This window comes from Pectinophora gossypiella, chromosome 18 (assembly GCF_024362695.1).
Source record: "Pectinophora gossypiella chromosome 18, ilPecGoss1.1, whole genome shotgun sequence".
Taxonomy (NCBI): Eukaryota; Metazoa; Arthropoda; class Insecta; order Lepidoptera; family Gelechiidae; genus Pectinophora; species Pectinophora gossypiella.
The window spans coordinates 5510953-5522050 of record NC_065421.1 but is presented as its reverse complement, the minus strand read 5'-3'; the positions used below and the strand labels follow the sequence as shown (position 1 = coordinate 5522050).

At 37.7% G+C, this 11098-nt stretch overlaps 3 protein-coding genes across 6 annotated transcripts; 1 reads left to right on the top strand and 2 right to left on the bottom strand.

Annotated features, from left to right (window-relative positions):
- Window positions 1-80: 80 nt before the first annotated feature.
- On the bottom strand, window positions 81-891 carry LOC126375032 (40S ribosomal protein S29). Its single transcript, XM_050021875.1, has 3 exons — window positions 735-891; window positions 533-632; window positions 81-129 (listed from the first exon to the last, which is right to left on the bottom strand). Exons 1-3 carry the CDS (start codon window positions 794-796, stop codon window positions 121-123), a joined length of 171 nt encoding a protein of 56 aa, XP_049877832.1. The 5' UTR covers window positions 797-891; the 3' UTR covers window positions 81-120.
- A 2129-nt stretch (window positions 892-3020) lies between these two features.
- LOC126375002 (adipocyte plasma membrane-associated protein Hemomucin-like) lies at window positions 3021-10775 on the top strand. 4 transcript variants are annotated; one of them, XM_050021831.1, is made up of 7 exons: window positions 3021-3108; window positions 4084-4220; window positions 4663-4871; window positions 6623-6911; window positions 7021-7214; window positions 8330-8547; window positions 8632-10775. In XM_050021831.1, the coding sequence occupies exons 2-7, from the start codon at window positions 4099-4101 to the stop codon at window positions 9439-9441; spliced, it is 1842 nt and encodes a 613-aa protein (XP_049877788.1). In that variant the 5' UTR covers window positions 3021-3108; window positions 4084-4098; the 3' UTR covers window positions 9442-10775. The 4 variants fall into 4 exon arrangements, with proteins under 4 accessions (XP_049877788.1, XP_049877787.1, XP_049877789.1 ...); XM_050021830.1 differs by having other exon boundaries at window positions 3063-3205; XM_050021832.1 differs by lacking the exon at window positions 3021-3108 and adding an exon at window positions 3670-3790.
- On the bottom strand, window positions 7290-8224 carry LOC126375004 (transmembrane emp24 domain-containing protein 1-like). The gene has a single exon (XM_050021836.1). It carries the CDS (start codon window positions 8156-8158, stop codon window positions 7415-7417), a length of 744 nt encoding a protein of 247 aa, XP_049877793.1. The 5' UTR covers window positions 8159-8224; the 3' UTR covers window positions 7290-7414.
- Window positions 10776-11098: the final 323 nt, after the last annotated feature.

Here is an 11098-nt window from a genome sequence, read left to right as displayed (position 1 = left end):
TTACATTGTCTTTATTTCCCATTTTTGTAATTTATTGCAGAGATTAGTGTGTGTGGTTTATGTAGAAAATTCAAACCAAATTTTTGCTTAAACTAAATTTATTAGCTTATCTGAAACCATTTAGTCCAGCTGAAACAAGAAAAATAAATAAATAAAAATGTGTCTTTGTAACAACATGAGGAATGTAATACCTAGGCTGTGATGGTGTTATGGTATAATACATATATACCTATCATACCATCTATGACTATATAGCAGCATAAAAAAAAATATACGGTCGAATTGAGAACCTCCTCCTTTTTTGAAGTCGGTAAAAAGAACAAGATAGGAAATTGAAACACAATAAGTTGAAAGTGTGAAACCATAGGTGTGCAGTTGTAGATTTTAAGATATGAAAACAATTATTCTATTTGTTGAGTATGGTAAATCAAGTACTGAACTTCAAGGTAAAACTAGTAAGACATTGTAAGAAGAAAGCGTTCAGAATTTTCTAGTATCGAGGTGTCTGGTTCAGGGTGAATACAATGTTTACCTTCTTGAATCCGATGTCATTAGCGTATTCTCTGAAGCACTGTCTGCAAATGTTGAGACCGTACTTGCGGATCAGACCATGTCTGTTGGAGCAGGCCCGGCTGAAATGGAGGAAGGTGACAGGACATTACACAAAACACGTGTTATAACCAAAGTGGATGAATAGTATTTTTTTAATGATAAAACTTAAAATTTATACATACCATGAACGGGATCCCTGTCCGTATCTACGGGGGTGAGAGTACCAGATGTTTGCGTGACCCATTTTGCAAAAATTGGATTTTTCGCAGCACAGCAACGAAAGAAACGTCCAAAATGGCGCGCGCACAGATTAAAAAGAACGAATGAATTATGTGTTTTCCAATCATTCAACAGAGTGAATATAAATAGAGGTGATCCAAACACCTAAAAACCGGTAACAAAATGAATGAATGATATGACAAAATAAAGAATATTTTGGAACGCACCCATACTTGACATTGCTGACAGGTCAATGACATATTTGAGGTGCACATACGTTTGATATAATATCGATAAATTTAAAAAAAAAAAAATTAAAGAAAAAAACAACCGAATACATTATAGATAAGGGTATAACTTCTGAGTTGCTCTGGCATCGGGTCGGGTCGCTAGCTTGCGTCATATTAATATTCTGCGAGCAATAAAATTAGCAGATTAAAAGACGGTGTAGCGAACAATGAAAGTGACACTTTCCTTACTTGATCTACAAAAAACTTCAATTACAACCATAAAATATGTATGTATGTACCCACTACGAATGGGGCCCTACATACTCATTCTTAAATTTTGTTTTTGTTCTTTCATCTTTATTGCTCAAGCACGACCACTAGGTATAACTAGTATTTTCCAGATGTAACTACCGAAGCAGTTTCCCATTTTCTTTTTATCAACAGTAGATCTCCTCTACAAGAAGTGAACAATTCAATGAAGGAAATTCCAAACCACGTTCCACTGTATAACTCCTACGAGATATATAACATAAACTGCCTATATACGTCCCACTGCTGGGCACAGGCCTCCCCTCAATCAACCGGAGGGGGTATGGAGCATACTCCACCACGCTGCTCCACTGCGGGTTGGTGGAGGTGTTTTTACGGCTAATAGCCGGGACCAACGGCTTAACGTGCCCTCCGAAGCACGGAATCATCTTACTTTTTCGGACAATCAGGTGATTCAAGCATGAAAAGTCCTTACCAAACAAAGGACAGTCTCACAAAGTGATTTCGACAATGTCCCCATCGGGAATCGAACCCGGACCTCCAGATCGTGAGCCTAACGCTCTAACCACTAGACCACGGAGGCTGTTATATTATATTATATGTATATATTATATATATAAGATAATTACCTAGTTTGTCATTATTCGGGTAACTACATAATTACTCAAAAATATAATGTAATATAATGTAACGTTCAGCTGCTTGTCTTCCCGGGCATGTCGTAAAAACCGACAGAGGGATTGTGTCCTCTAACATGATGGACTAATGTTATGGGCGATAGGCTGATCCCTTATCACCATAAGGTTCATCATATCCAGCTTACGACATCGTATCAACAGTGGCTGCAAGTTGTCTTTGATTACTTGTGGCTCTGCCCACCCCACTAGGGATTACGGGCGTGAGTTTATGTATGTATGTATGTATAATGTAATAGCAAAGAAAAGGGAAATACATTTTGCTTGATATTTGAATCACCATAATAATGCTTGGAAAGATGTGTCGTGCCGTCGTGCCCGTGTGTAATAACAAAGTGTTTATCATTGCTATCTGCGAAATGTGTCTACACTCAGCGGGATCCCCTGTCTGGGAGACATAAGAGTGATGCAGAGAATTAGATCTGGATTTGTTCTACTGAATTATGCTGAAAACAGAATTTGTTCCGTTAAAAAAACGGAAATACAAAGTTTTCTAACCGACCGCTCGACGAAAAAGTCCGCTGACTGGAGGTTTCATTGCAGCTTGATTGTAGCTGAAGTAAGGATGTCAGAAGTATTTTTTTTGTTTTGTTGATCAGAATAAATACAGATCTAAAAGTTAGTACCAATTTATACTTCATCAGACTTAACTTTGGTAAATATCCCGCTGGCTGGAGGTCGGTTAGAAAACTTTGTATTTCCGTTTTTTTAACGGAACAAATTGTTCTCAGCATAATTCAGTAGAACAAATCCAGATCTAATTCTCTGCATCACTCTTATGTCTCCCAGACAGGGGGTCCCGCTGAGTGTAGGCACATATCTGCGAAAAACTATAATTGGCTTTCTGTGTTTACCATAAGTTGCTACTAAATTAATTATAGCTGTTGTTTCTCCGAACATTAAATAAATAAATAAATCATTTAATACCCAAAAATAAAGATTAAAGCTGCATATGTCTGAAATCCATAAAATTAGAAGTTTAAACGAAGGCAGCGCCATCTATATTTATATTACGGATGTGATCTAGAAAGCCCCTACATTTGTGAATTATCGATATCGATCATTTTGACCGCGCTCTTTACTATTTTTGAGCTAATTTTCTTTCACTTTTCACAGGTGGTCACTCAGGTGGATTTAATAAGGTAAAGCTGTGGAAAAGCTAATCAATTTATTATTTTTACGCTCTAAACAGTGATATAACAACAGAGAACTGCTGCAATTTATTAACTGCTGGGATTTGTACGTATTATTTACTGAGTTATTGTTGCGGTTTACATTTGCCGACATACATAGGGCCGTTTTTTGTCGTGTCGAAAGCTCCACGTACTCTTCGTAAAGTATTCGTGAGAGTTCCCGGCTTTGTTCTATTGGTTTTATTGTTGCTCCAAATAGAATATCAAGTAATTGATTAGCCAAATCATTTGGGCAAAGGGTTCATGATTTACTCCTATAGTAATAAAGTACATCTTCGAGATCGCGGCTTATTAATTACACTTCTTATCGGACAGTACCCGTCCGTAGGTTTCCGATAAGGTTTGTTGACCTAGGGTCCAAGTCTACAGCTAGGTATAATACAACTTATGACCTTTGTGTGATTTAGTTAAAATATTTAAATCATAATTATCTATGCATAAATATCAATAAGCCAATAGTATCATAATAGTAAATAGTAATAGCTTATTGTAATGTAGCATAAAATGGCTATTACTTAATTTTACTTATCAGATAAACACTCTGTTAAAGTCGTGATGATCTCATAGTATACAAGCCCACACTTAGAAACTCAGATATTCAGTAAATAATGTGGCACTGACCTTGGTGTAGGTATGTATTTGTTTTAAAAAAAACCTGTTTTATATTGGCAGTTGTGCATTAAATAAGCACTTAGTACTCATTGGTAAACTTACCTACTTATTTTCATGATTTTTCAACTTTATTAACTGCCAATTATCATAATTTCAATTGTTTTTCTATTAATGTATGTGCATAATTTCTGTTAATTTATACTTAATGCAGGTTATGAATTATTTTGTTTGTTCATATACCTACCTACTAAATAGTTATTAGTATTTACTAATGTTTTTGATTGTGTTTTGATTCTAAAATGCTTTTTTTAGGTATAAAAAACCACAATGGGCTTCATATTTGGCCTTTTAAAGAGGCTGGTCGCCTTTTTGTTGTATTTCGTGTTGTTTGTTGGAATTATAGTGCTCATTCCTAACTTGCCGCCTTACACAAAGTTTTCGAGTATTGAGTGAGTATTTTTGCTTCTACCAAATATAAACCTTTTGTTATTTAAATAGTAGGTAGATTAGATTTTCATAGAATTCTTTTTTGATAAAGATGTGACATTCAACAATAATAGTGAAGTACCCAGCTATAAGTTTTCTTATTCAACTCTATTTCTTGCATTTTTAATAAAAGTTTTGATTTTATTTTCTTTTAATGATTGCCATATACTGTGATCTCTATATATAATAAATTTTATTTATTTATTATATACTGTGATCTCATTGAAAAACACTGAATTCATATAGAAAAACTCAGACAATATTTTGAACTTTATTAACTAAAACAAATAGGTAGTAATTTTCAAGTCTTTACCTTTGAAAAAAGATTTTTCTGATACTTTTAGGACAATTTTATATCTTAAGTTTGATTTATTAGTGTGCTTAAGCATTTATTTAACTCTATAGGTTGGAACCGACACTGCCGAGGGATGGACCTTTGGCCTTAAATGGAGCTTTGAACAATGCAGAGAAACTATACAAAGAAAAGTTGGTAGGACCAGAGGGATTTCAGGTGTACAATGGTGAAGTGTACACCTCACTCCTCACTGGTGAGATAGTGAAGTTGTCTCCTGGAGGACATGTCACATTTGTCACCAAAATTGGACAGCCCTGCAGTAAGTATCCTGTCTATGTATCTAATGAGGACAAAGATAGTGGTGCTGATTCCCGTACACACCATCTAATGTTATTTTAATATACCTGTCACTTTCTTCATCATCATCAATTTAAGAGCCACGCTCTTGTCGGTGTAGCATTTTCCATTCCAGTCTATCAAAGGCCAATTCCTTGACTTCCCTATAAGACACGACGTTAACCTTTTCTTTAATCTGTTCCATGTAAGCTCTTCTTGGTCTTCCCCTTCCTCTCTTTCCTTCTAGCTTTCCTTCTATGATGTTTTTAATGAATTCATCGTGTCTTATTAGGTGTCCTATCATCTTGCCTCTTCTGTCCTCAATAATTCTCAGTATTTGTCTCTTTTCCCTTACTCTTACTAGCACTTCCTCATTTGTAACCCTTTCTGTCCAACTTATTCTTTCCATCCTCCTCCAACACCACATTTCAAAGGCCTCGAGTCTCTCTCTGTCCTTCTGTGTCAGTGTCCAAGTTTCACATCCATAGAGGGCTATACTCCATACGAAGGTTTTGACACATCTTTTTCTGATAGATTTGGCAATCCTAGCCTTGAATATGCACCCTTTGTTATGGAAAGCTTGTCACTTTCTTATCCGCCGAAAAAGGAAAGGATGGGTAATCAAAAGGCATAAATTTATGAGACATAGTTATGTAAATTTTAGACAAATTTAAACAACCCTCCAAATTTTACATTGACCAGTACAGTACCTTCTTTATCTGTATGGTAACAATCTGAACTAAACTCTTTTTATGAAACTTTTTCTTCTAATTGCTTGAGGCTCTGTTCACTCCTTTATGGATTAGGGCGTAAGTTTATGTGAGTATTAAAAAAATGAACGAATATGAAAAATGAATGAACTTGTAAAAATTGTGTAATAGGCTACTTGACAACCTAGTCAAATGAGACATTTTTTATGAAACGTCAAAACGAAAGTTTAGCTTGGAGTTTGTATGGAAATACTGTCCTGTTACGTCATCAATAAAAGCTGTTACTTAAATCATTAATAGAAATCGAAAATAAGTGGAAAACTATAATGAGATTGATTTGTTAGTCATCTTAGACTGTCTTTTATTTCTAGATTAGCATTTTATAATGTATTTTTGATCCAGTGAAATACCCAATTTGCGTTGACGTCAGCAGCTTTTTTGGCGCCAGCTACGACTTCTTTCCATGTTAAAGTCGTAAGACTGAATGTCCTTTTAAAATCCAAACTCCGTTGTTTAACTATTGTGACCATAAATCTAGGCCTTAGTTGGTTAAGTCTACTATTATATATTTATTTCTAAGAACAATTTCACTTGGAACGATAAATAAGAATAATGGACTTACAACGTAATAACTCTTTCGTGGAAAACAAGTGTAATTTAATGTAATCGCTTTTCTTTGCTTAGATTGCATTACAATGTTTATGTATGTCTATCAACACAATCGCTGTTAGGCACGCTCGAGTACAGGCGGTATGAGAACTTATTTAATACTTGAGTGAGAGTTTAAACAAAAATAGACTACATTGAGCTGCTTGTCCTGTCGGGCATGTCGTAAAAACCGACAGTTGTGGCAAATCAGCTATATCTATCACCATATGGTTTAACATACTCATTTTACATCACACTTCGAATTTAGTAGAAAGAAGCCATAAGTAGCCTTCTGATAACTTGTGCTTCACCTCATTAGTGATTACGAGCGCGAATTTACGTATCAAAGTATTTCACATAGTGTAATTGTCTACAGCGGGTCCCATGCAAGAACACAAATGTGGCCGCCCACTAGGATTTGAAATAGATGGCAAAACCGGCAAAATGTACGTGGCGGACGCGTACTACGGCATTTGGAAGGTGGACTTGAAGACTGATAAGAAACAACTGCTGGTGTCTCCGCGCGTCGAGATCGCGGGGCGGGCGCCTAAGCTGTTCAATAGCCTTGCCTTAGCCAAGAATGGCGACATTTACTGGACGGATTCCACCAGCGATTTCCACTTACATGACGGTGCCAAATCTATGCTTGCTGATCCTTCTGGAAGGTAATTATGACGTTAAATCTCGACTATGTTGTTTTTCAGGAACGTAGCCTGGAAAGACCCTTATTATTGACAACAACCATAATAATATTTTTGCAATATTTTCTTTCAGACTCTTCCACTACAACGCTGCAACAAACCACAGCGTAGTGCTACTCGATGACTTATGGTTCGCCAACGGAGTGGCCATATCCCCTGATAATCAGTTCGTCGTGGTCTCTGAAACCAGCCGCCATAGGCTCGTGAAATACTACATCGACGGGCCAAAGAAAGGAAAGTCTGAAGTATTCTTAGCTGGACTGCCAGGTGGGTAAATGAGAAGTAATTTACTAAATAAATACACATTTATTCACTTTTAAAATCCTACCAAAAATATAAAAACTTTCGCAATTTTATCGTTAAAATAATAACTATCTTGTCCTGTAGCAAAACACGTTGCACGCATTAAAAATGCGATCGCTGCGCTCTCGTGTCAAGTTCTTTTATCTCTGGTCATGCATTAAAAATCAATAAAAACCGTGGATAGCGCGACTGGGTTTGTTAAACAACTTCTTGATCAAACACACTTGTATCAGACCCACTATGCACATGAAGCTTATTTGGAAGGCTGACCACACGTCGACGATGAAGGTGTCTTCGAAGGCAAGGTAGCTGTCGCGGGACTTGAGCGCGCTGTACATGTTGAGGGCATGGCGCGCCTTGACGACGTGTCGCAGCGTGCGCGTCAGGGACTCCGCTATGTCGCTCACCTCCACGTAATAGTTCTCCCCGTTCTCTAACGTCCCCATCCATTCCAGAATCTCCTCCTCATGTTTCTCTTCACCTTCAGTTTTACCGTCATCTTCGTCAACTTTCGTTTCCTCCGTCGACTCCGACGGCTTATCCTCGATCAACACATACACGAACACTAACTTGGAATTCATCACACTGTGCGTGTTGTCCATACAGAATACGTAGTCGCCGCTGACCGTCAGATCCATTATAATGGAATTGTGGGACATCTTGTAGTCGTTCACGATCTCGTCTCCATCCGGGTCTTTTATTATAAAAGTGATGTCGTAGTCGCCGTGTTGGCCGTCGATAACCTGGTATTTCGCTTCCATTATTTGGCCGGCTTCACCCCTCTCGAAGAAACAAGTCCGCGCTCCTGGTTCTATCCTGAAGTTCATATCGGTCTCGTATACTTCAGGTGTCGCACATTGTCCAACCCATGTTACCGCGAAAATTATTAAAATAATTAAAGGATACATTATGAATCTTATTATTCAACTGTGACATTCGAAGTGCTCAAGCGGTTAATGGGTGTATGTTGTAGAGGCGATGTTTGTTCAAGTGTGACATTCATTTTACCTACAGATGATCCATGTAACCGTTTCACTTTGTTCAGAAAACGTTATTCAATATTTGTTTATTCTTTGCAGCTGTTCCTGACAATTTGAGAGCGCTGCCCGACGGCTCGGGCGTGCAAGTTGGCTTGTACGTGGTGTTTGAGGAGGACCAACCATTGATCTCCAGGTCGATGGCCAAGACGCCTATAATAAGGAAATTCATCGCTCGCATACTCACTTTGGCTGAACTACCTTTCGAGTTCCTCAACAACCACTTCCCAAATGCCATTTTCGAAAGAATTGTCTACAACGTAAGTATAATATTTTGTCAGGTTTACGTAACTAAATACGTAAACAAACTATTACAAATCCCACTTTAAATAAAATCTTTTCAGATTGGAAGTTTTAGGAGTTTATCCTTCGTGCTACCGCGGATGTCAGGATTGATGGTGGTGGACTGGAACGGGAAAATCGTGGAGACTTATTACAATACAGACGGAAGCCTCAGTCACATCAGCGATGCCGTCGTGTACAAGGACAAGTTATACACGGGTGCCCCTCACTCACAAAACTTCGTTGGTGCGGTGCCAGCACCAGCTCTCCTGAAGAAGGCGTACGCTAGCGTACAGTCCACACCTCCACCAAAGACAGCTGAAACGGTGACGAAGAAAGTTCCCAAACCCACAGAAGCCCCCAAGCCAAAGGTTGAGGAGAAACCCAAAGTTGAACAGAAAAAGGAAGCTCCTAAAGTAGCCAAGCCTGCTGGCCAGCAGCCCCCGAAGCCCGTGCAACAAGCGAAGCCAGCGGAACCCGTGAAAACAACAACACCGAAACCTGTAGAAAAGCAAACTAAACCAGCTCCAGCGACGCCGACGACGAAGCCGCCGCCGCCCAAAGAAGCTGAGAAGAAATCTACCACGCCTAAACCTCCGGTACAGAAGCCCGAGCCCGTTAAGCCTACAACGCCGTCTCCTAAACAAGCGGAATCTAAACCGACGCCAAAGGCCGCTCCAACCACCCCTACGCCACCAAAGGCCGGAGCCAAGAAGAGTAGTAGTGAAGCGAAACCCGCTAAGGAAAAACCTGTACCTGAAGCAATTCCCATTAAAGAAGAAATACCTTCAGACACAGCAAAACCGAACAAAGAAACATTAAAAGTTATAAAGAAAGGCGGTCCCACTGAGATCCCTAACCCAGAATTGTAAATATTTGTATCAATAAGGTTGTGGTGGTGTGATGTGTGGTCTCGGGTGTTGATTGTTGAAGAAGGAACAAATTTTTAGAAACAACGTAAAATTTCTTTAGGCAAATATTATTTTAGTCTTACTTTTAGAAGAATCACAATCTGTGAAAGTGATGAACAAGTCATTTTTATTTATTGAAATTAGTTGATTTCCCAAAAAACATTCCAAAATGAAACCTAACATACCCAGATAGTTATGTAGTATCCATCTTATTCCATTTTTAAAACGAATTAACGTTACGAGTTTTTAATTATGTTGCATCAATTAATGAATCTCGAGTTGGACCAATGGAATTTTATTATGAATGCAAGATTACAAGTAATTCTATACTAAATTATGTTGAAAGAAAATTAATTTAAAAAGCGAATATTTTATTTACAATTTATCTTTATATAGCTTAACGAGGAAGTGATTTATAAGTAATTGTATTTAATATGCACAAATTATCTGATCCTTCATTAGAACTTACGCAATTAGGATCAGTAGTATTTTATAAATATTCATAGTTAAATATCAGATTGACACCGAGGGAAGTAGGAATTTAGATAATTCATGTTACATAGTATTTCATAATTCGTTGTCATGTGATATGTTTTAGTGATCCTCTAATACATTTTGTTTTATCATTTTATATAGTTCATATTGTTGTTCGATTAAACTTATCCACACGTTAGTTACCAGTCACCAACAGTGCAATAAATGCAGAAATCTATGTGTGATTAAAGTTATTTACTTGGAAATAGTTATTTGAAAATATTTTATCTTATACTTTGTAAATGCTGAATATTATATTGGTGCTAATTCCTGTAGACACCATCTAATTTTATTTTTAAGTTATACCTGTCATTTTCTTATCCGCCGAAAAGGAAAGGGACCGGTAGTCGACAGGCATAAAATTTATGGGGAACCACGTCAATTTTAGGCAGAAATTTATAAAAGCCTCCCAAATTTGTATATTGGCCAATAACCCGACAGAATTCAGTTGACAGCACACGTCAAATGGGTTGCACGTCAGCGCGATATTTACTTGATTCGCCCGGGTTATTCATTCATTCACTTGTTTATTTTAGAATTAACAACTGTCAATCATCCCTCCCTTTCCTTTACGGCGGATAAGAAAATGACGGGTATAACTTAAAATTAGGAGAGGTCTGCAGGAATCGGGGCCATTGTGTTCATGTGTCAAACTGGGTTGTATTGTATGTTGTTATGTGGTGAACTTATTGTGGTTTACTTTTTACATTGCTAATGCAGAGCAATATTTCTATGTATAAGCAATAAATAAATTTTTATTACACTTCGGTTTTATTTAAAAACTTGCTATAGCCTTTAAAACAGTGACCTTTGAGTCTAATACATAAAGTAAAAGATAAAAGGGGCGGAAGAGTGCGTGGAGTTACCGGGAATGAGTTCTTAGTTACGAGTATAAAAGTCTATTTTAGAAAATATTTAACAAATGTGGGGCGTTGGGATACTGATCCTGCTTTTGCAAATTAACTTTCCATGTCTGCCGCACTAGGTTCGGCCTGTATCGTGGGAGCAAGGATGAGATAAACCTAGCTCAGCCGCTGGTGGGTAGCGGAGAGATGTCTGATGATGATGCTTCTAGTAAAGCTGT

Excerpts from the sequence above, each read along its gene's own strand:
- LOC126375004 (XM_050021836.1), bottom strand. The coding sequence starts at position 8,158 with ATGTATCCTTTAATTATTTTAATAATTTTCGCGGTAACATGGGTTGGA.
- LOC126375032 (XM_050021875.1), bottom strand. The coding sequence starts at position 796 with ATGGGTCACGCAAACATCTGGTACTCTCACCCCCGTAGATACGGACAG. Across the intron at positions 633-734 it reads GGACAGGGATCCCGTTCATG|CCGGGCCTGCTCCAACAGAC; the intron begins GTATGTATAAAT and ends CCTCCATTTCAG.
- LOC126375002 (XM_050021831.1), top strand. The coding sequence starts at position 4,099 with ATGGGCTTCATATTTGGCCTTTTAAAGAGGCTGGTCGCCTTTTTGTTG. Across the intron at positions 4,221-4,662 it reads ACAAAGTTTTCGAGTATTGA|GTTGGAACCGACACTGCCGA; the intron begins GTGAGTATTTTT and ends TTAACTCTATAG. Across the intron at positions 7,215-8,329 it reads ATTCTTAGCTGGACTGCCAG|CTGTTCCTGACAATTTGAGA; the intron begins GTGGGTAAATGA and ends TATTCTTTGCAG.